This window comes from Symphalangus syndactylus, chromosome 9 (assembly GCF_028878055.3).
Source record: "Symphalangus syndactylus isolate Jambi chromosome 9, NHGRI_mSymSyn1-v2.1_pri, whole genome shotgun sequence".
Lineage (NCBI taxonomy): Eukaryota > Metazoa > Chordata > Mammalia > Primates > Hylobatidae > Symphalangus > Symphalangus syndactylus.
This window is the reverse complement of record NC_072431.2, coordinates 91,266,585-91,291,216: the sequence shown is the minus strand read 5'-3', so window position 1 is coordinate 91,291,216 and position 24,632 is coordinate 91,266,585. Positions and strand designations below refer to the sequence as shown.

Here is a 24,632-nt window from a genome sequence, read left to right as displayed (position 1 = left end):
ATTTGTTGGAGAAAGACTGAGGGCTGTTTAGTAAATTTTGAGGAAAAAAGGTCATTAAAGTCTTCTATAGCACAGACTAAATCTACATATAAAAAATCAAGCAATTATTGAGGAATTTTGGCAGAAAGTACAAAAACATCTTCAGTCCAAATAAGAGATTTGTAGGATTTCTTTTTGTACTTTATCTAACTGTCCCAAATCTCCTTTTGGCTTTTCATGTATAGATGCAGCCATAAAGTAAAGATTTAGAACCACTTAGGACCTAGATTCCTCACCCAAAGAAAGCTGGACTTCTTTCTGCTGGAGCCAGATAAGTACTCACTGTAAGAATAAAGAAATGCATTTTTCATATTAATGTAATCAGACAGTCTTGGTTCTCCAGGCCTCAATAGGTGAATTTACAAGTACCTGACAATGTAATTTGCAAAAACGTACAAACCCTTTTGTGGATTAATGAATGTTTGATTTCCAAGCATGGCTTGTAGAATTAGCCTTAGAGTCTCAGATTCTACTAAGGGTCTGTACAGTGTTCTGTACATAAATACCTGTGTGGCCAGTATCATAAAGAAATTCTAACTTGCAATAAAAAGTGGCAAACAGTGGCAGTAGCTCAGCAGAGATTTTTATAGACACTTCCACTCCCTCCTTGGTTAGTAATCTTGAAAAAATTGAAAGGAAGAGAAGTTTAATTTAGAGGGGACTTTTGCTCTGCTTAGCTGGGATTCTCACACCCAACGTGAAATAATAATGCATCCAACTGTCCGTCTTAGAATAAGTAACCTTTGTGTCACCTCCTTCACTGGTGGAAACTGCAAACAGTGGGTGAGAAAGGTATGAATACCAGAGAAAGCTGAGGGATCTCTGTGACCTTCATGTGATTATGTTTGTGGTAATGCAGAGAGCACAGAAACCCAAACTCTCTATCCAAAGAACCCAATTCATAAAAAATGCATTGGTCATTAACCAGGGAATCTTAAGCACTGTACTTTGGAGGGATCGCTGATGCATGGGAGGAAGCGGAGCTGCTTTGCTTGGGATGAGCAATTCATATTTGCGATTCTGTTCCTTTCTCAATCTACCCTGGCTGTCATATCCTCTTTGCAAAGGGTAAGGCTCCAGAAAGGGAGTATATACTCTCGGGATTAAAAACAGTATATTTGTTTCTTAAAATGACTTACTTGGAAGAGTCAACTCCAAAAAGAGGGAAGAATTCAAAACTCTGTGCAAGAGTGAACATCTGTTTTACTTTTAGTGTAGCTAAGAGATGCTGAGCCTGGTTTCTCTTGGTGAATGAAAATCTATTGTACCAATTTTTTTTTAAAAAAAGAATTTGAAAAACAAAAATGAACTTGCTATGAGGAGTGCGGTGACAGTTATTGGTGATGGTTGTTCAGGGACTCAGCTTGAGCTGGGTGGAGAGAGTGGATTGTGGGAGGCTTGGTCCTCAGGAGGGCACTGAAGAAAGGAGTGTCGTGCTTAGGTGGTCGCCCCTCTCAGCTCTGTGGGTCACAGTCCCTCCAGAGCAGAGGGATCTGCAGGCAACCCTGTGGGTTTCAAATGCGAGATCAACCCTGGGACCAATGGTGCTGAGTGAACAATGCCCTCTGACAACTAGGTCTTTTAACAATGAATAATAAGTTGTATCCAAGTGTACCATCCAAACTCCTAATCAGTATTTTGATGTCTTCACCATTTATGACCTATCACTTCCATAATAGATTCAAAACGGTTTCTTGTATTTGCAGAGAATTAACTTCTATTATGTAGCTATTTTAAATTTTATATTATGATCCCTTTAAAATCAATTATATTTTTAAAATTACCTGTGAACAAATCATAATTACAAAACAGATGTATCTGAGATGATTCCTCCCTTGCTAAGCTAGAAGTCAATCAGGATTATGATAAAAGAATGGTGCAGATAAAGAAGCTTGGAAGGCCAAGGGGATTACACTAGCTGCAGACCCATCTGCCATTCAGAAAACTGATTGCATATGGCAGTCTCAGTGCAGAGATTCAGCCTTGCCTGGGTAACATCTAAGCCACTGCTGGCTCCCTGTGGTCTTCAATCACAGGTAGAGTTTCATAAAACATTCACATGAGCTACCCTTTAGATGCTCTGTCAGTGGCCTCATGAGGGATATCAACCTCTGTGTTCAGGAAGCTCCACAAATGATTCACAGGCCTGGGTGAGAACCACTTCTATAAGCCATGGTCTGTGTAAAAATTTGGAAACTTTGCCACTATCTTTGTGCCATATTTCCTGATTATGCTACTATGGCCTAAAGGAAGCACTATATATGTAAACATCTTGCTTTGTAGGCTCTTCAGGACCCAACTATTTAGTTGAGTTCCAAACATTCATCCAGTGGTACCAAGGACAGAGTTAGGGTCAGTGCACAGTGGCCACCTGTAGCCAGTGTGCAAGAGAATGTGAACTCCACACAAAGGGACAGAGGGGCAGGAATATGAATTGAGTTGACTTGGGGCAGGTCACTATTATAGACAAATTAAATAATGTTAAATATTATTAAATTAATTACAATTTAGGCCGGGCATTGTGACTCATGCCTAAAATCCCAGCACTTTGGGAGGCTAATGTGGGAAATGGAGTGAGATGATTTCTGTACCCAAAAAAAAAAGAAAAAATTAGCTGGATGTAGTGGCTCGCTCCTGTAGTCTTAGCTACTCAGAAGGCTGAAGCAGGAGGATTGCTTGAGCCCAGGAGATCAAGGTTGCAGTGAGCAATGGTCACACCACTGCACTCTAGCCGGAGCAACAGAGTGAGATACTATCTCTCTCAAAAAAAATACAAATTAAATATTTTTATTAAATAATAATAATCAAAAGAAATAGCACTTACATGGCAAGCATGCACTGTTTCAAGAAAGTTACGTATATATTAGTTCATTTAATCTTCACAACAGCAATGCTGTGAGAGGGGTACTGTTGTTATCCCTGACTTTTACAAGGTGATGCATGAAGTTGGAAACCAAGCCAGAGTTCACATTCTCAGTTAAGTGGTAGTGCTAAATTTAAACCCAGGCAGAGTTTAAATTTTTTTAGAGTTCTTGTTTTTAACGCTTACACCAAACGGCTTTTAATATCTAAATTGGAATCAAGGTAGAATTTGCCAATAAGCTAATAATTTAAAGATATTTCCAAGCTTTATGTTAAACAACAGTGAGTAGTCAAGTGGATGCCAGTACCTGTCTTAAAGGAATTATATCACTGCTGAATTAAAAGCCAGACCCCTATTTCTATTGAAAAAGAAATGTGAATGAAATGACAGCATAAAGTGATGAACCAGCAGCACAGCCCCTGTCCCATAGAGCTCATAGTTGCTGCCTCAAAAGCATAGGCTACTAACTTCAGAACAGACTTCAGAGAGCTTTCCTGGAATTCCTTGGTCTCAGAGATGTAACACATTTCCTAGGCTCCTGGTCAGGAGGAACCCATCCAACCCATTCAAGTTTGTATTTTTATATCTGTGCCCATGAAAATATCCAACCTCAAATTCTCTGCAAACATTCAGCTAAGTGTTACTTCAAATCTCTCTGAAACCCTTAGCCAACACCATTTATTCATTCTGACTTCCTGATTCCCCCTCTGGCTCTGAGAAGGCCCCTGATTCCAGAGCCTCCTTCCAAACAGACGGATTAGTTTATGGTTCTACAAGGTTATGCATGATACATGTGTTTGGGGAAAATGGGGATGCACACTAAGAAGAAACATTACTTTTGGATCCAGGCAGGAGAGCATACATAATCTCCTCTAGAGCCTGTGAAAGACTTCATTTTACACATGAAATTGTGTGGAATTGCCCTGGACTGCACTGAACGTGGTTTTTGAGAATTAACCAGCCTCAGAACAAGCTACTGAGCACCAGCTAGGCCTCAAAGCAACAAAGAATAAATGTAAGCAAATGTAATCTGTGTAAAGTTGAAGGGAACAAATGCACAATCTTGTTGACACAGTGCCTGTGTGAGACCAATCCCAAACATTACGATGGCATGCATTAGAAACACAGTCAAAAAGTGGGCTTAGTATGCATGAAAGAAACAAGAGACAGAAGGGCTTGGCATGGTATAGAAATTTTTTAGAATGAAGGTATTCATTTTCTAATTGCTTAAAAGGGCTTTTCTATTTTTCTGTGCATTGTAAAAACATTCTTTTCGTAGTCTGGTATAAAAACCCATGCCTGGCAGGTATGGGAAAACAACCAAATTTTTAAAAAATTGTGCATTTTTAGCCATTTGAGAATTTACCTAATCTGAATATTTGATCAAAACATCACTTTGAAACCTCATAAACTCTTTGAAGTACATAAATTTCTGCTGAGAATTTTAGGGCAAAATTGGACTTGGGTATATAAGAAAGAATAGAGACTTGCAAGGTTTGCACTGCACAAGCCATCTCCCAGCTTAAAATGCCATGCTTTTAAGCATAATAGGTAAATCACATATAAAAAATTTAGAAGAAAGGTCTTCTGCACATTATGAGGAAATGGTTGGCATCTTATGATGGGTCATCTTACCCTTGTTATTAAATGACAGCAATCATTAAAATGCCAAACATATTTTGACAGAATTCACTTTATAAAATGTCAGCAAGTCTGTGTTTTTATTAGTTTGTTCCAAATCAATTTAGAAATTTCAATAGAATGCTTGTAAGTATTCCCCAAGCAATGTCCATTCCTGACTTTCTGCACAAAAAATATTACAAATTAATCAGATTTTCAGATTTCTGCATAATGGCTTTGCACATTTATTGCTTAATCCTATTATAAAATGCTGTTATGATTGACACATTGTGGTGGAGATAGAAGTCAATTGAATAATATGTAGCAGTCAATTTTATTTGTAGCTTAATGTGCTGAAGTATTTTCCCCCGTTTCCATTATTTATAAATCTGTCCCTTTGGAGAATATATAGGAGAATTTGTTTTAAATGAGCCAATAATACCTTCTTTAAAATTTATAAGTGTGACAGAGTCATATCTTTTTTTCTGGGTTGTCCATGGCATGCCGGTAAACAGGGTTTGAATTGTCTTCCACTTGTTATTCATAGGACAAACGTCAGGAAAGAGGATCTTGTTAAGGTTTGCTTGGAATTGGATTTCAACCACCCATTAGAAAACTCCAAGGAAACAAAGCTACCAAGTAGAAATTCTCAAAAATTGCCACTGGTTTTATTTGTTTGTTTGTTTGTGTATTTATTGTTTCTACCACTATCTTACCTGCTATAGTTTGTCCTGAAACAAAGCACAGAAGCACACATAGAGAAATGACCATGTTAAAAGGGTTTGAAGGATTTGCTCTTTGGTGGAATTTCATTTTTTCTGCTTTGCTGTCCAATAGGATTCCGGTAAAAGAAGCAAGTTGTGTTCTGTGCTTAGCATGGTGGAGCTCCCTGGAGCCATTGTGGGATTCCTACTGTTTCAATTAGCACCTGGGACACTTGCTTAGGGAGAGCCGTATTCTTTTTAGAACGCTGTATAAGGTGATATGGAAAAAGGCTTTGTTTTCAGGAAAGCGATGTCATAAGATTCAGTGTTCAAAGAGTACGGAAGAACTTGGGAGTATGAAGGAGATGGGGAAAGCCATATTAGGGAGTATGAAGGAGATGGGGAAAGCCATATTAGGGAGTATGAAGGAGATGGGGGAAGCCATATTAGGGAGTATGAAGGAGATGGGGGAAGCCATATTAGGGGAAATATTGATGGACTTGGTCATATCTGAGATCACACTTTGTTTAATTTTAGGAAACTAGATTAGCTGTGGCTCGCCTGTACTTAAAGGGTGCAGTTTCCCACACATATGACATACTGGCATACTCTATGCAAACTGACTGTGCTACATTCCCTGCTATTCTATTCTTCTACCTCTTGATGAACTTGGCCATCCTGAATGTCTCTCATCATTATTTATGCAGTTGATAAGTGATTTGAGCACTGGAGATATTGATAAACCACTCTGTCGTATCATCTATGCCTTAATATTATGTGACATCACAGGAAAATGGGATTGTGTGCAGTTCCCAGGCTGGATCATATATTAAGGGAGCATTTCTCTTTTGAATTCCAGGGGCCAGAGGAAACCTGGCACTATCAGAGCCAGGCACTCCTGACCAACACCAGGCCAGTCAGACCCACCCCCCATTTCCAGTTGGGCCACAGGTCAGTATCTCGCAACTGCTTTCCACTGGGCTGCATTTAGGATGGTTTAACCATATAAATAACCAAATAAATAATAATGAGTTAAATCCAATTAACTCCAACAGAGCAAAGATGGTAATAAATTTTCGTATGAAAAGCTGTATGACTACATTATTTATTAAATACCACCAAGAAAATATGTGTTTGCAAAACTCTTCTCTCTTCTTAAAGGAAAGGTTGGCTTTAATCATGTGGAAATACTTTTTTTTTTTTTAACTTAAAACCCACTACAATTGTGCTGTTGGTTACTATGCAGTTTCTTGGAAAGTAAAACTTTAATGACTGGAGTGTGAAGAAAATTAAGTTATTTCAACCTTACTATAGCCATTTTTGAAATACAAGATGTGATTTAATATAAAAAAGTTAATGCAATTTTAATGCAAGTTCAGCTTATTGGGTTTGACAATACTGTACATCACACATAGCTCTTGCATTAATAAAGAAATACAATCATTATTTTTTAAAGTCCAATATTTGTTTTTTGCAGCCTGGTGTGGGCTATATGGAGATGTAGAACACAGTTATAAAAGGCTGGGCTTTTTTTTTTTTTTCCTTTTTACCTGTATCATTTAGTGTAAAGCTTTCAGAGTTCATCCTGCTTTTTTGGAAAGAGAAGCTGAGACTTGGGCCTTTCTCTCCCTTTTGTTGTCATTATTGCTCCTGGAAGTTAATGACTTTAAGCACATTGAAGGCTCACCCAAGTTTAGAGTGAGGGTTGGCCTTGACATTCTTATTCCACTCGCCACCAAGACTCCCTATGGCCTCAGATCCCATAGTCCATCTCGGAGCACAGATTACTCCGTGCCTGTGGACAGAAAGCCTGGGGAAATGTCTGCTGGCTTATGGAAGCCTAGAGAGTTTTCCTGGGACTCTCAGGAACAGGATTTTTGGTGTCATACGCTTTATAATTTTATGCTTGTAACATTGTGTGTGTGTTCATGTAATTATGTGTGTCTGTGTGTGTGTATGCCTGCACACTTGCCTGTGAACATACTGGGGGTAACACACTCTAATGCCTTCAGGTTGGGTAGGCAGCCCCACAGATCCAGGTCAGTGAGGAGTGGTGGCCCTTTGACAGACTGGAGACTGCATGCCCTGCCTTGAGCCCACAAATCCTATTTCTAAAATGCTGCAGGCCAAAACCCCCAAATCTATGACCCATATATGGTCTGAGAGCTACTCATTTGCCTTCCCTCTTACCATAATATCACTACTGGCAGTGATGTAACACCTGGAATCTGAGGGCCAGCATATAATTTTGTATTCATTCCCGAAGTATATTTATTTATTTATTTATTTATTTATTTTTTTTTTTTTTTTTTTGAGACGGAGTCTCGCTCTGTCGCCCAGGCTGGTGTGCAGTGGCGCGATCTCGGCTCACTGCAAGCTCTGCCTCCCGGGTTCACGCCATTCTCCTGCCTCAGCCTCTCCGAGTAGCTGGGACTACAGGCGCCCAACACCACGCCCGGCTAATTTTTTGTATTTTTAGTAGAGACGGGGTTTCACCGTGGTCTCGATCTCCTGACCTCGTGATCCGCCCGCCTCGGCCTCCCAAAGTGCTGGGATTACAAGCGTGAGCCACCGCGCCCGGCCGAAGTATATTTATTTTGCTCATTAGAATAACTGTACTTTTTTAAAAAGAGAAGCACAGTTACTTGGTGTGAATTTAACAAAGTGCACAAATACATTAGGAAGCAAGGCCTGTGGGGTCTAAAGCAGCAGTTCTAAACTCAGCTGTGCAGAATCCTAGGGCTCTGCAGAGTCTCCCCCAAAGGGTCCTGAAAGGAACACTGCAGGAAATGGCCAAAGTGTGGGCTTAGCCCTCTCCACACCTCCGCTCATTCTTCAGATAAAGCAGCCCCACTTCTCTAAATCTGTTCTTTGTATTGGAGGGGATACAAGAAAGGGGTAAAACATAGGCTCTGGAGCAGCCTTCCTGGGCTTGAACTTGAACCCCCTCTCAACTAGACATGCAACTTGGGCAAGTTACTAACCTCTCTGTATCTCATTGGTAGAATAACTACAGCATTAGAATAGTGCCTGGTTATTATGCAATGGGCTTGGTAGTATGCCTGTATTTAATTACCTACCTCTCACATAAGAGCTTTGCACTGGTTCTTGTAGAAGAACAACAGATATGGGATTATTATGTTCCACATGGCTCCCATAAGGCTGAAATGAAACTCCTGAATCAACTCTAAGATCAAATGACTCTTGTGGTCATCTGGCTTGACCAGGACAGGAGTCCTTCCCATGTCATCCTGGTGAAGAGCCCACGTGCTGCACTCAAAACATGCCCAGCAGCTGCCTTTCCCCACCAGAGAAGGGCTGTTCCTTCCACAGTGGATGTAAACGTGTGTTTGTATAATATCATTTTAATTGGGCAAATGACGTTAGAGTAATAACAAAACAATTATTTTCAAAGCTTTTAAGTTTTATCCACATCAAATGTTTTTATGTCTTATATTCAGTTTTAGATCTTGTCGTTGTACATACATAATTCTACCATTTTAACAATAATCATTCAAGTTTACTTAATAGTTATCCAGCTTATTTTCTATTGTATTCTCATATTACAAACATTTTCTATTTTTCTAAAGAGGTGTCATAATGATCCATTTTAATGACTATGCAATATTTCATCTAGTTTAGTACTGTAATAAACTATTTTCAATATTTATGTATTTTGAAACAATGCATGTTTTTATGCAGTTATCTTATTTCCTTTTGAATAATATCTTCAAGCTGTATCCTAGGAGTATATTCTGAGTTAAAGGGGGATAACTATTTTTTCAGCTCTTGATAATCTATTTCTAAATTGCTTTCCAAAAGGATTATGCTAGTGTACATGTCCCCCAGCCATCGATCTGCATAATGGTGTCAATACAGACTTTCCAGCATTGAGTAAATTTTCTGCATTATTTTTGTTAATTTAAAAGTCAGAAGTAGTATTTCGTTGCTCTTTTTGAATCAAAAAATCCCACTGATCCCAATGAGTTCTTTCTGGAACAACAGAGAATAAATTAGCTGAGAGCTTCAAATATATGAAGATAGGATCAAATGGAAATTCATTGGAAGAATAGCATATAAACGTAAGTTATTACTTGTAAAGGTATTTGAGTTCCTCAGAAGTCCAAACCAAATGAAATTTTCCAAAGAAATCAATGAAATGCAAATTTGAAAATTTTTTTCTACCAATCATTTTTTTTAATGAGATGGAGCATGTTTTTTGGTACTTCTTCAGGAACTTTCTGACCCTACTTAAATGGAAGGAAGATGTTTTTAAAACCCATGCCTTGGTTCCACAGGAAAGTGAGCTAGCTGTATCTGTTTCCTTGCAGCCACTTCTGACGGCACAGCAGTTAGCTTCTGCTGTGGCTGGCGTGATGCCGGGAGGCCCCCCAGCCCTCAACCAGCCAATCCTCATTCCCTTCAACATGGCGGGACAGCTAGGAGGCCAGCAAGGACTGGTTCTCACACTGCCAACAGCGAATCTCACCAACATCCAAGGGCTGGTGGCAGCAGCTGCAGCCGGAGGCATTATGACTCTGCCATTGCAAAATCTACAAGGTAATCCATAGTGTCCATGGGCCACATAAGGCTCTACCCATTGGCCAGTATTCTCTGAAGTGGACAAAAAAAAGTGCCAAGAATGGTGAATATGGTTCAGAGTTGCTTCTGCCCTAAATGATATGGAACGCTTCCGTAGGAAGCAAAATTTTCAGTAGTCTGTGAATCCTGAGCTTGCACAAGCCATTGGTTTTATCAATCCTCATTTCCTAACATTGGTATCAAAACTTTTCAGATCTCCTGGAAGCACTTATGAGTCATCATTGCATGACATATCAAAAACTTAAAAGTAAAATTCCTGTGTTGTTATTTGAAGACCTAAGTTATCATCTCACCAATTCTTCAATTTAGCCATGGTTAAAGAAAAGTTAGAGGTTGCTTGTTTGTGTTTGAAGTGATTGGAACATCTCAAATACAAGATATTGTTTGGAATAATTTATTAATGATTATTTTGCTCTACAAAGTACGTTGTAGTTATAGTTATTAAACAAAAATTGTGTTACTTGAGCTCATATTTTGCAATGAGAAAAATAGACTTGTATGTTGACCCTTTATATTACAGGGACATATAACAAGTCAGACTCTAATTTTACTTAGGGAGGGTAGTTGTCTTGATATTATGAAGGTTTTGACTTTTCTTTAAAAGATTTGATAGCATTGACTGATAGATTGATTTACAAAAGATTCTGTCAGAGGAAGAATTATTTTGGTGGAAAATGACCTGAATATAAATAGGATGCCTGCTAAAGAGAAAATGAATTTATTTTGGACTAGTCAAAGATGTTTGTTTTCTTCATATATATATAAACATTAACAATTAAATTTTTTGCAAAACGAGGGCTCATCTGGGTAAGTTATCAGAATAGCAGTTTAAAATACTTTTTTAGTTGGTCAAATGTTAGGGCTTCATATAATTTATTGGAGAATCAATCCACAAGACTAAGAAACAGACCAAGTAAGAACTGTTAACTCTTGACCCAACCTGCTTTCCGTGCTCTGTGTTCTGCTGCCCCACCCATTGTTGCCACTTCTTGACTTCCATTTTAATGTTTAAAACAAAGTCTCTTTGTACCATTAAATTGTGCCAAGAAACCTGCCATTCATAAATCATGCATGCCCAGGATACGCTAATGCACAAACTTTGCTTGTTTCAAATTTGAGAGTGCCTGGGAAGCCAGATCTCAAGATCAAGCAAATAAAGCAAGAATACACAAGGTGAAAGCCGAAGCAACAAAGTGTAGGGAGAGGCTTTTTAATGTAGGTGGATGATGAAATCTTAATGAAGAAATGGGCATTATCAAAATGCAGCCTTCCATTTGGAACATTTGTGCTTATGGGAATATTGAATATGATAAATAAACATAAGCTCAAAGAGCTCCTAGGCCACGAATTAATCCTGCTTGGTTAAGATGGATGCCAAAAATCAGAGTTTAAAACAAAAAGTAGGCTTGTTATTTCTTGATCATGGTTTGGTATTCTTAAGATATTAGTACCTGTTTTTTTAAGAGTTCAAAATTAATGATTGGTCCAACGTGGACTTCTTCCACCAAGATTTTCCCTTTTGTTTTTGTTTGTTGTAAATATCAAAGTTCACTATTAGCTTACAGTTTGGAGTTTGGTTCTTTGAGGCACCTCTGGTTTCAGAAAAGGAATCCCAAGCTTTGTAGCCTGATTAAGTAGCAGAAACAAAAGCACTTGCTTTTCTTATCCCTGGGCGCTTCTGATACAATTTCCCTCTCAGCATCATCTTCAGAAGTGGATTGGAGTTGACGCCCAGGCTCTTGTCTGCTACACAAGCACAAGTGAACATTTCCCCCTTTGTCTTCCTCTAAAATTTCACTGACGTTGGAGGGAAGGTGATGAGGTTATTAGAATAAAACACCTCCCAGTTGCAAATCAGCTGGTTATAGGAAAAGCTTTCTAATTAGGCTTAACATCAAGCTCCTTCCCCAATGCCTTCTTCTTTAATATCTTTGTGAATGAATCCCAAGTCCTAAATCACTGTCAGGATCCAGGGAAGTTCTACCTTCCAATTTCCTTGGGATTTTCTATTCTTTTCAGGTAACCCAGAAAGAGGTGGTCATCCTAACGAGAAGTTCAAGGGCAATAAGGATGGTAATCAGGAAAAGTCTCATGCCTCGAAAGTGCCCAAGATAAATGTCCACCACCTAAAGGGCAAAGCCAGTGGTTGTATTGTAATCAATCCACCAGCAGCCATCCCAAAGCTGATTTTCCCACCTTTAGGCGACCTATTGCACAGCCTTTGACAACAATCCCTAGGCAGAATCAATGGCTTGTGGAGCTTTCCAGGTTATGTTGCAGAAGCAGTGGGACTCTTGGGATGGTAAGTGAATGTCTGACAGGCTGAAAGGTCATCTGCAGGGATTCTGAGATTGAGCTAGTTTTCAAGATGACCTCAAATCTCATCCTGTCTCAAAGGTGAGAGTTAAGGGTGAGAGTCTTGTAAATGGATTATCAGTACCTTAGAAGGAATCCTTACATGCATTCATACAGTCAACAGAAAGGGGAGAAGGCTGTTTCCTTTCTCCCATCTCTTTCCTGTACAATAAATACAGCAACCTCAGCCCAAGGCTTTTCAGAGTCTTTAAAAATGACTCTTAAGTCTGCTCATCTATAATAAACACCCCACTTCTCCAGTGATTTTATAAAACAGATTTGGTGGGTCATTGTGAGGGGGAGGTTGCATACTTAGTCTGCACACCTAGTCTGAAGCAGAGCCTGTTACCATGTAACATGCTTGGTCATGAATAGTTCCCTTTTCCTCATTGTGAAGTGTTAAGCTTTTATTCATGAAACAGTTCGGCCAACTGGAATTATCTCCAGCCTTCCTACCCAGCCCTCCAGCCTGTCTATTCTTCTAGCTCAAAAGCCACAAATTTGCTAGGATGAAAGGAAAAAAAAGTTGCTGACATCAGTCTCTTAATGGTTTGGAATTCAGGGATAAGATTTCAAATATTTTCCTTTTTACTGAAGTGATTGAGAGCGTGTTCATTTACATCCCCTATCAAGTCACACGGAATAGCTCTCAGAGCCTCGGAGGCCATGATTTACACATGTATTTTAATGAGCACTCGTGACATGCTGTTACACTGAGAGCAGCTCTTCTCTACTCTGACAGCGGGGGTCATATCACAATCTCCTCTTAAAACATGGTCCCCAGACCAGCGGCATCAATGTCTCCTGGGAGCTTGCTAGAAATACAGGATCTCAGGCTCTACCCAAGATACCCGAGAGCCTCTGAACAGAATCTGCATTTTTAAAAGATCCCCAGATAATCCCCATGCACATTAAAGTTTAAGAAATGCTGATCTAGGGAGATTATTCAAAGTTCATTAGGCATCTCCCTGCCTTAGTCTGTTTGGGCTGCTATAACATAAAAACCATAGGTAGGGTGATTTATAAACAACAGATTGTATTCCTCACAGTGCTGCAGCCTGGGAAGTCCAGGATCAAGGCACAGGCAGATTCTGTTCTGGTGAAGGCCCACTTCCTGGTTCATAGATGTCTGTCTTTTTACTGTGTCCTCCCACCACAGAAGGTATGAGAGAACTCTCAGGGTTCCTTTTATAAAGGCACTAATTTCATCATGAGGGCTCCACTCTTATGACCTAATCAACTCCCAGAGGCCCCACCTGCTGATACAATCACCTTGGGGGTTAGGATTTCAACATAAGAACTTCTTGGAGTGGAAGGAACAAACATCCAGTCCATGGCATCCCCCAGTATCACCAGCAGCCAGAATCAGAGATTCTTATGATAATGGATGACCCACATGAAGGCAGTGAATGTCCTCATTAATGCTCCCGCTCTCACTCACCACCCCAGGCCTCCAGATGAGAATGACAGAAAGGAATAATGTGTGGGAACGTTTTTGCTTCTGTTAGGACTTTCGTATCCTCAAGACCAAGGGAAATTCTCTTACATAATGGAAGCCCTCTTGAAGTCCTTGCTCTGAGATTTTATCCAATGAAAGTCTTTCTTTGCTGATAAAAAGACCTTATAACTCAGCAGAAAACCTGTATGCGTGGCCTGGGAATTGTTTTCTCTTTCTCTCAGATGCTTCCCAGCAAGAAAGAGATTGATTCCTGTCTCATCAGTGATGAGTTCTTATTTTAAGAAGATACACAGTTGTAAGGAGTTAGACATCTTGCAGGATCCTAGGAACAGTCCTGTAACCCAGCCTCACTGGAACCTGGAATGAAATTTGGGCATTAGAGCACCCAGCAAACCATGAGGCTGCAGGCCGTATCATCCTCTCCTCTGCAGGAGGCAGACATCTAATCCCCACACCCAGAATGACTAATGACCCATCTCCCTGTCTTCTCCTGCTCCCTCCAGGACGTTTCTCTACTGCATTGGTTGGCTTTTGGCTGAACCATAATTCCAGTTCATTCATGTACCATTTTGTCTCCTCTAAGGTCAGGCATCTTTCCAATTCAAGTACCTGTCAGGAACTCTCCATTTTTCTCTATCTCCATCATCTTTATCTTTATCCTTATCTCCATGTCTGTCTAAAATTCTGACTATCCAAGAGAGAAATTACCATGAGGCTGAGCCTTTTAATTTAAGCTATCTCGTGTCACTGGCCAGACTGGAGATTGACTGCCCCCAGATTGAGACGTTCATTTCTGTCCTCTCAGCTATGATGTCGGTGGGAAGTGGGAAGCCAGAATGATGTGGTATGGGACATGGACAAGCGAGCTTAAGAAACAAACTGAGCCTCTCTCATCAGCAGAAGGGGTGGCAGGTAAGGCAGGCTGGACATTGGCCTTTCTCTTGGGAACAGTAAAAGCCAGTAGGGCCTTCTATGAGCAAGGACTGAGACAAATTCTGAGTTCAGGAGATGCTAGTGGTGAGGTTTAGGTTCTGACTGTTTTGAACGAAGTCCTTGGAAGCTCTGGGTGGGATTCAGAAATGCTCTACTCAGAGCATTCAGATAAGATCTAAAAATGACCTATTCCTCAAAGCCCTGTGTCCTTAGGTGAAATAGGTGAGTTCTGTGCCCTCTCCTACCTTGCCTCGAGTGCCCCTTTCCCCTTCCAAGTACCATCCATCATCAGCTACACTGGGTCTCTCCATCCCTGCGTCCTTCATCCCATGTTTATTGGGCTTTGGCCTCTGATGATTGTAAGCAAGCGCACACCTGTGAAATAAGATGAATAATAGCCATAAACTGCAAAGAAAGATGATAACTAAGCTTGCTCTGTCACATACTCCATAAGCTCCTTGAAAAGTCAGTGTCTTCCCTTTTACTTATTACTTTGGAACACAGATAGCTGTACTAAAGATGTGCAGTCCTAGGGTAAAAACAGAGGTTGTTAGTTGATGTAGCAAAGTAAAATCCCCTTTATGGAGCTCATGCAAATGTGTTGGATCTTTTGCTTTTTTGAAACATAGGCAGGAAATGAAGATATATACAGCCTCGACGTGAGTGACAACAGGCAGCAAAAGAGTTAATGGGACAGTAGAGCTGAGTCTACTTCTGGGACAAATGGTTCAGGTTAGTGACTTGTTCTCACAGCACAGGCCAGAATGACCTACTAATCACTGTAGGCAACATAAATGGAGAATATAAATGTGCTACATAGGAGATTTATGTCAAAGTGTGAACATTCCAGTTAAGTCAAGCATAACATTTAAATTAATGACCAAAAATACATTAAAAAGTGCTGCTAAACCTGAACATGGAAAAGCAATTAGGTTCAAGGCCAGTTGAAAAATCAAGGCCAAGGATGGTATTTCTTCCCTTCGCTCTAGCAGGAAACCTGCCCTGGTTTTCTCTGACTCCCCAAATTAAAGCCTGTGGATGCTGAAGTACCTGGAAATAGTTTGGGGATTAGGGATTTCATGTGCAAGTTACATTATATTCCGTTTTGTTTGTGTTGTTGTTGTTTTCACTGAGGTATCCTTTACATATAAGAAAATGCATGGACCTTACTTGCTTAGTTCAATGAGTTTTGATAATTGCATCCACCCATGCAGCCTCCATCAATACAGAAAACATTTAATTATCTCTAAAAGATTCCTCTGTGTCCCTTTGCAGTCAGTCCCTCCATCCAACCAGGTAATCTGTTTTTTTTCCTGTTCTAGAACTTCACATAAATGGATTCATATTATGTATATTCTTTTGTGTCTGGCTTTTCTCATTTGGCATAATGTTTTTGAGATTCATCCATGTTGTTGTGTATACAACAGTATAGTAGTTCCTTTCTGTTAATTTCCAAGCAGTGTTTCATCATAAAAATATGCCATATTTTGCTTATCTATGACCATTCCAACATCCCAGTGGGCAGACATCATGGAGGTTCCTTGATTGGGTGTCTCTAGGCCACTTGTTGGGTGTCTGTAGGCCACTGTTCTCCTTGGCCCTTGGCCACACCCCTGGGAGATTCTTTCCTGTCCATTATCTTCCTTGGCCACATCTGATGAGGAAGTTGAGGAATATACCTTTCTTCAGGGAGTTTCTCAGTCCATGTATAGCTTATAGAAGCTGGAGGTCTAACGGGCTGCTTGATGTTTCCCACAGATAGCGATGTGTAGCTCCTTTGAAAATGCAGTCCCTTAGAAAAGGGAATGCTTCTTTTCTTTCTGCTTCCAGTCAGTTCCCTGTGCCAAAGTTTTTTCCAAGACAGACATCTTGAATCTAATTTATTTTGCTTTCTTGTTCCCTGCACCCCTCTCTTTCAATTAAATCAGCTTTGATGTGAGGGCACTCTGGCCTCCATGGTGTTCTTTGCATGTACTCCTAGCCCAGGGCCTTTTGCACAGGCTGTTGCCTCTGCCTGAAGCACTCTGTTCCCACCCAGAAAGCGTCAAGCCTTCCTTCCTCCTCCTCCCCTGCCCCAGCGCTCCTGTCTCCCTGACTTGCTTTCTGCGTTTTCTTTTTCCCTAACACTTAGGACCTTTTACAAAATCTCAAAAATGTTTGTTTTTCTTTATTTGGCCTTTTTGAGCATTTTGGGTGATGCCTACTGTAGCCATCGAGGGCAGGGTCAGCAGCATTGTGATCCTTGGGCCTGCTGCTGTAGAGGAGAATCTCTGTGTATGATGTATTGCTAATGTGCATCATTTATGTCTGACTCTGCGCCTAGAATGGAAGCCCTGTGACAGGCATCTTTATTTGATTCAATAAAGTGGCCCAAGAACAGAGAAAGTACCTGGCTTACTTGTAAAAGGTGCTCAAGTGTGAATGAGTGAATTTTAAAGACTAAGAGTCCAGTAAAGAGAAGTAAAGAGAGCATTCAGTGTAGAGAAGAAGGCAAGAGGAAACCAGAGTCTACAGGTTCTATCAATAGCTCTGTCTGTTCAATGAAAATTGGGAATCCAAGGTTGCAAGAAATCAGACTACAGGAGCGGGAAGAAGGCGATACTGAGGACCTTGTATGCCTTGCCTGTGTGTGAGCGTGGCCATCATAGAGCCTGAAATGTTAGAGATGAACGTACTTAAAAACAATGCAGTTGTGCTGTAATTTTTCATGGATATATGTTTGCATTTACTTACTTATGCCTGGGTAAGCTCAAGAATATGAAGCAGCTTGTAATGTAAGAAGCAAGAAAGAGGCCAAAAGTGGTGGCTCATGCCTGTAATGCCAGCACTTTGGGAGGCTAAGGCAGGCCAATTACCTGAGGTCACAAGTTCACGACCAGCCTGGCCAACATGCCGAAACCCCATCTCTACTAAAAATACAAAATTTAGCCGGACTTTGTGGTGGGCACCTATAGTCCCAGCTATTCAGGAGGCTGAGGCATGAGAATCGCTTGTACCTGGGAGGTGGAAGTTGCAGTGAGCTGAGATCACGCCACTGGACTCCAGCCTGGGCAACAGAGTGAGACTCCATCTCAAAAATAAACAAATAAATAAATAAATACAAGAGGCAAGAAAGAGCAAAATCTTTTTAATAGAAAAAGAAAAAACCTAGAGTAAGTTTCAGAACTAGAAGACAAATCAGAACTATGTATCGAGTTATATGGTTTTAATTATCTGACAGTAAAAGACCACACCAGTTTGATAAGAAACAGACCTATTTATTTTTGTTTTTCTATTAAGGCAACATTTATTCATTTGTTCAACGAATACTTACTGAACTTTCAAAGCATTAGAGGTCGTGATCTGGACTTAGGACATAGCAGTAAACAAAGAGTTCCTTAATGCACATATATGCTACTGGGGGAGTGAAGCAGATGGAGCTGGGGAAGCATGGCAGGGATGGGGATGTGATGCATTTTATGCAAGGTCATAAGTCGTGGTCTCTACACTGCACAGAAACCCAATGGACAAGAGGGATTAAGCTGGCCAGTATCTGAAGAAAGAGTGTCCCAGGGAGAAGTCCTAAATGCTAAGCACAAAATCTCAAAATCTCCAACAGGAAGGTGTGTTTCTTTGTTGATTTCATATTACATATGGGTCATAGGTGTGCAGTGACTCTGCTGCACATCCTCCACCTTCTAGGATCCAGGCAGAAGAAGCAGCCCCTGTCTGGGATATGTTTTTTTCATTACAAAGGGAGCAGGGAATGCCAGAACTACAGTGGCTCTTAAAGCTTCAGCTCAAGAGCTGCTCACATCACTTCCACTCACGTGCTGTCAGCCAGACAAGTCACCTGGTCAAGCCAGCTGCCAGTGGTGTGGAGGAGGAAAATAAATAACCCTAAAGGAAGAGAGGAGGAGCACAAAATTGGAAACTATATGACAAGGCGCTGTGTCCAACAGTCATTGCATTAACAATACACTACAGAAGTGTTTGACTTAGGTGATTCCAACACTGAGATTCTAGAATTCTATTAGGTGAACCCATTAGATCACATGGTCTATTCATGTGGTTTTTCAGAACACACATATTAACAATTTCTAACCATAGAATTCAAATGATAAATGTAAAAATGGGTAACGAATATATGGGCCAATTGGAGACTGTTTAAAATAGCAAATTAGGGCATATGAAAGAATGAATTCATTAATGTAACATTCAGGACGAGGCAAAAGTAGAGGGATGACAAGCAGATCAGTGGTTGCTGAAGTGGGGGACAGGTGGATTTAAAGGAGTACAAGGGAATTTGGGGCCTGATGCAGCTGTTCTCTATCTAGATCGTGGTGATGGTTCACTATTTGTGTTTGTCAAATTTGTACAAAAAGGGGGAATTTTATGGTATGCAAAATATGTTTCAGTTTTTCCCCAAAAAAAGAAAATGTAAGTGAATGCTCTAGGGCTTCACAAAATACCAACTTTCTTTAAAACATAAAAAAAGTTTAAATACAAAACTTCCAATGAAATTGAAACTAGGAAAATCTTTATGGAAATGGGAGACTCAGTTTCCCCATTAAACAGTGTTGTTTGCTCAATTTCTCAGATACAGAAGCTAACAGTAAAATAATCAAGATTCCAAATGCCTGTAATTTGATCCCAATTGTTTAAAGGAAGCCCCCTCCCCACCCACACACACACCCACAGAGAGAGGGAGGAAATGATAAAAGATAAATACTGTATATAACAAAGTATTACTGGTAGGTTCCAGACAATGAGAAATTCTTATATTAATACTTTTTATTTTGAAATCCGAATACTTTCTATTCATTAAGGTGGAAGGCCATATCCACAACATAATTACTAGCATTGCCAAGGTTAGGTTTATGGGTCTGCTGTCTTGACCTTCTAACCACCTTCTTTAAAAAAGCAGCTCTTAACACAAAGTGCATTAATTCTCAGATTAAAAACAATACAACCACAAAGCAATTCTATGCATTCATTATGTATGAACAGTATTTAATATTAATAAAATTGTCTTTAAATGTGCTTGATTTTGTTGATCGAAGGAGAAATTGCTGGCAGGGAGTGGGTGGGCGGGGATGGAAATATGTGCTAAACCTTCTGGTACCATTCTTGAGGAAGACAAGTAGGTGGCCAGATGCACCACTTTTTCTTGTGATTTAATTTTGTGCTATTCTAGTTATGACCACACTCAGAAAGTTGCATCCCTGCTTGCACCATGAATGTGAGAGCAGAGATCCGTTACCACTCACAGAAAAGGGCCATGCAATACCTGCCACAGAAATGAGAAGAAAGGACTTTGGTTCTTAGTATGCAATGATACGTGGCTTGCTGTCACAAAGCTCAATAGTAAAAATACCTAGTGCATAAATTCATATTCACAGTGTTATTCAGAAGAGCTCCACAAGACACGCCATACAATAATAGAAATCCACCATAAAGAAGTTATGAAAAGTAGTTGCAATGTGTCTTACTTTGGCAGTTTTTCAAACCTCTGTATCTCTGAGGCTTTAGACTTTTTATTTAAAATACCTGGAGAGCCTGTTCTGTAGTACATTATCCTTGAAGCGGGTGTCACTGAGGCACTGGGGCATGGATTAAACTGGAAACACATGAATGAGGAGTATGACTAGTATACTGTGTATTTAAGAGATACTGTCAATGGAATAAAGCATTGTCAAAGGATAATGGTTTCCAGCTGCCACATAAATGTCAAAGCAAAGCCAAAGCATTTATTTTCAAAGCAAAAGGCAGGAAAGTAATGTGATCCCCAGTTTGCACATAATAAGGCTGTAAATCAGGGCTTCTGATGGCATCTAGCAATGATTCTACACTAGGATGTGCAAACTGGATTAGATTCCAAGCCAGCCATCAGAGTTGGCAAAAGTGAGTAGCTCTTTTCCAAGATGGCTGCCACTAGAATGTCACTGATGCCTAAAAAAGGAAAAGACCGTGTTTGAAATTCACAATCTCACTCCATTACCATGAATGGAAGGGAAGTGGGTTTACTTGCTCACTTCTCTTCTGGAACCAAAATTCAGAGAATTTCTCCATCTGAGGGAAGTGTGGGGACAGACAGTGGGGGTTTATTGAAAATAAGAAAATGGTAGACAGTTCCCATTATTCTTGGCCCACTGTTTAGATAATGGAGAGCTAATGCTCTCCAGGAAAACTGTATCTTTTCTTAACGTGTGTAATTCTTGCAGGGTAGATTCCTAGTGAGAGGTCACAGCTATTATTTCTGAGCTCCCTCTGGGGAAAAGCTAAACCTCATTTCCTTCTATGAATTGTGCCCAAAGATTGGTTGATCGATTTCACAAATACTTACTAAGCATCTGCTATTTGCCAGGCACTATAGTAGGCACTCCAGTCTAGTTAGGAAACTGTTGCAGGAATCCAGGTAGAAGAGGTCCTGGTGGCAATGATGGAGAGCAGGGGACTGATTTAGGAGGCATTAACAAGGTGGGTTTGATAAGACTTGGTGATGGGTTAAATGTAGAGGGATAAGAGGAAAGAGAGAGGAGATCCCTACTTTTAAGCTGACCATGATTCATTCAAATTTCCTGTAGAATACTGAGATGGAGATACCACTAGCCAGTTAGTAATACCTACATCCAGAACTCAGAAAAGGATTTGTACTGGAGAAAACCAGTGACTGCAGAAACCATGACTGAAGCTAGGGAGGGAAGAGCTTTCTGGGGGAGAAGAGGTTAGGGAAGGAGCACCACTCTTCAAGCCCTGGAAGAGGAAGGGACAGGCACAATAGAGGCTAAGGAAGCATTCTCAACTTGTCTAATCGTTGTACACCAGGTTATGTGGGGCTCCTGTAGATATCTCTTGTGTTTGAATTCTCTTTCATGGACATAATCTCTGCATTAATGTGGGTGTTTTTGATTGTTGCTTACCCCTTATTTAGCCGGAATGCAACAAGAAGGAGCCCCCCAAAAAAGTATGTCAGTTTGCTTTTTAATCTTCTAAGGATTTGCCAGGTTTCCATGTATAAAGAAGCTATTTTAAGAGCGTCTACATAAAAGTTTCAACAGTGTTTGTTCTTTTGCTGAAAAGTAACTCAATTGAATTAAATCTATTATTTAAAAAACGTAGTTGTAGCCTTAAAATCTCAAAATGAAAATGTTTGAGTCCTTTTTTCCCTTCCTTTCTTCTTTTTAAAGAACCTTTGGGTCATGCCTGCTATCCTCATGTAGGGCAGTGGAAATGGCACCATTATGTTTAGATCTGGTGCTGTAGGGAAGGATATTTGTGCTTGTAAAAACTGTGGTTTAAATAACAGTTTTAATTTTCTGAAACAATTTACCTTGAACATTATATTTTATTAATATTGTAAGCAAACGTAATCTCTGAAAAATACTTGGCTCCATGTTAACCTTTTAGTTTGGTTTAGTGTTATCTCCTCCCAACTGTGCTTACCAAGTTTATAGCCAAAACTAAAAAAATAAAAAGAACATAGTATGTTTGTCATTTGTCACTGGATTAGGATAAGTACAAATATACAGGTCCATTAACACATTTTTATGCATCTCCGTACCCTTGTGTGGCGTTATTTTAGAAATTCTTAGCAGAACATATATATATATGTATATATATATATGTTTTCAACATTTGACATAAGATAATTTGAGTTTTCTGTGTTTGGAAAATAACTCACATGGGAGAAAGTTGCATTAAATAAATAATAGAGATAAAATTTATACTTCCATATATTTCAAAGTTAATGCTGCTAACTTGCAATAGAATGGTAACATGAAGACACAGTGCTATAATTTGATTGATTTGTTTTGACAGCAGCCAAATAATTGAGAGTGAAAGGTGTCAGCACAGATGAAATATTGTATAAGCCACATTCAGAAGGCAACCCCAGCAGCAGCCGCGACTGGAGTTTTATTTCCTTTGATTTGGTTCTGTTACTCACTTCCAGTTTATTATGAAACCATGAAAGGTGTGCCACTTCCCCAACTAGGGAGACTTTCATGGAGAGAATAGAAGTAGGAGTTTGTCAAATAGCTGAACAATGGATATAGACAAAAGAATCTAAGATGGCAGTAGCATACCAAGTTAAATTATATCAGTCTCTCCCTTTGTTTTGCAACTTGATGCCCTAGTACATCTTGTCTCATTGTGAAGTGATTCTGAGTCAAAGCATTTGCCAGCCCCTTGACAAGAGATGGGGGAAAAAGAGGGGTGTACTTGGCACCATCTCTGGGACCAGATAAGGCGTTTATGCCACTGAAAACCCAAGCACCTGGTAAGGATAAGATCTGAGATGTTTAGTTAATACAGAAGCTACATGGTCAGGAGAGGATCAGTTAGGACAAAGACTCTGCACTCAGGCAAACATGGATCATGGTAGTTAATAGAGTGGCCTGTGAGTCACACTGACCAGATTTACTTCCAGCCCTTCTGCGTGCTGGCTATGTAGCCTAGACAAGGCACTCTGATTTCCGAGATTTGCTTTGCTTGTCTACTATTTAGGGTTGTTTTAAAAGTTAAATGTGATACTGTATGGAACATAATAACTAGCATGGTGCCTGACACTTAGTAAATGCACAATGAATGATGGCTACTTTTGTTATTCAGAGCTGCAAAATCCAATATGGTAGCCATGAGCCACACATGGCTATTGGGCATTTAAAATGTGGATAATTGAAACTGAGATATGCTGTAAGTGTAAAATTCACACAAATGCAAAATATCTCATGATTATTTATATGTTGATAATGTGTTGAAATGATATTTTGGATATATTGAGTTAAATACAACATCTTATTAAAATTAATTTCAGCTTTTTAAAAAATTTTTTAAGATATGAACACCAGAAAATTTTAAATTGCATGGGTGGCTCACAGCTGTAGCTTACATTATGTTTCTCTTGGGCAACACAGGCCTGGAGGATCTGCCTATACATATGGTGCTGGTTAAAAGCTATGCTCATTAAAAATAAAAATAATAGTGTACATGTAAATTGTGGACCTTCAAGCAGAAAATCACAAAGGATCCACTTTGGTAACACAAATTAGAGACAACACATTTTGTAGGCTCTCTGCTTATAGTATAGGAACTACTTGGGATGCAGTTTTATGAGCAGTTTCCATTGATCAGAATCTAAACTTCTCTCTCTCTCTCTCTTTTTTTTTGAGACAGTGTCTTGCTCTGTCCTCCAGACTGGAGTGCGGTGGCATGATCTCAGCTCACTGCAACCTCCACTTCCTGGGTTCAAGCAATTCTCCTGCCTCAGACTCCCCAGTAGCTAGGATTATTCATGTGTGCCACCACACCTAATTTTTGTATTTTTAGTAGAGACCGGTGTTTCACCATGTTGGCCAGGCTGGTCTCAAACTCCTAACCTCAAGTGATCCACTCATCTCAGCCTTCCAAAGTGCTGGGATTACAAGCATGAGCCATCGCACCTTGCCCAAAAATGATCTTGTCTTTTTAAAAATTAGTACACTTTTTACTGTGAAATATAGAGAAATTGTGTGCTTCAACTGTATTTGTAATATTTTTTAAAAACACAATATGAAGCAAGAAGGACAAAATGTTAGAATTTGTGAGAACAGTGTGATGAGTACACAGGCCCTCTGTGTGTTATTCACTGTAGTTGTCTTTATGTTTTAAATATTTTAAAATAAAAAACATTAAAACATTTAAAAATGCTCCTTAAGAATTATACTTCCATATCCTTAATAAATTAACAAATAAGCTATATTTTTTTCTGGGATTAAAAAAATGTCTTAATTCGTTTGCAGTCTCTGTTAGTTATTTATTTTCACCACCAAAAGTTAGCTGAATAAAAGCTTAGGCATCCACACAGAATTTGGTTTGTTTAAAAAGAACCATAGGCAATGCTGTCTGTCACTAAAGAATGTTTCAGAGGGAATGCTTGACCACAACATCAGACATATTTGCAAGGGGCCTGTTGCTTGCTTTTGCTAAAAGCTTCCAATAATCCCACAAAGGGTATTTGCAGATTTCTGAAAGTTCCAGAAAAAAAATTAAACGAACTGCCAAATACAATTGAATGCTTGAAAATTTTAGGAGTTAT

The 24,632-nt window shown here is 39.7% G+C and overlaps 1 protein-coding gene across 1 annotated transcript in view; it reads left to right on the top strand.

Moving 5' to 3' along the window:
* Positions 1-24,632, top strand: part of POU6F2 (POU class 6 homeobox 2) — a 492,070-nt gene that overhangs the window by 216,801 nt on the left and 250,637 nt on the right. Inside the window, exons 3-4 of the mRNA XM_055293368.2 lie at positions 6,086-6,177; positions 9,558-9,786. Of these exons, the coding sequence (XP_055149343.1) occupies positions 6,086-6,177; positions 9,558-9,786 (321 nt within the window). The remainder of the gene's footprint in view (positions 1-6,085; positions 6,178-9,557; positions 9,787-24,632) is intronic.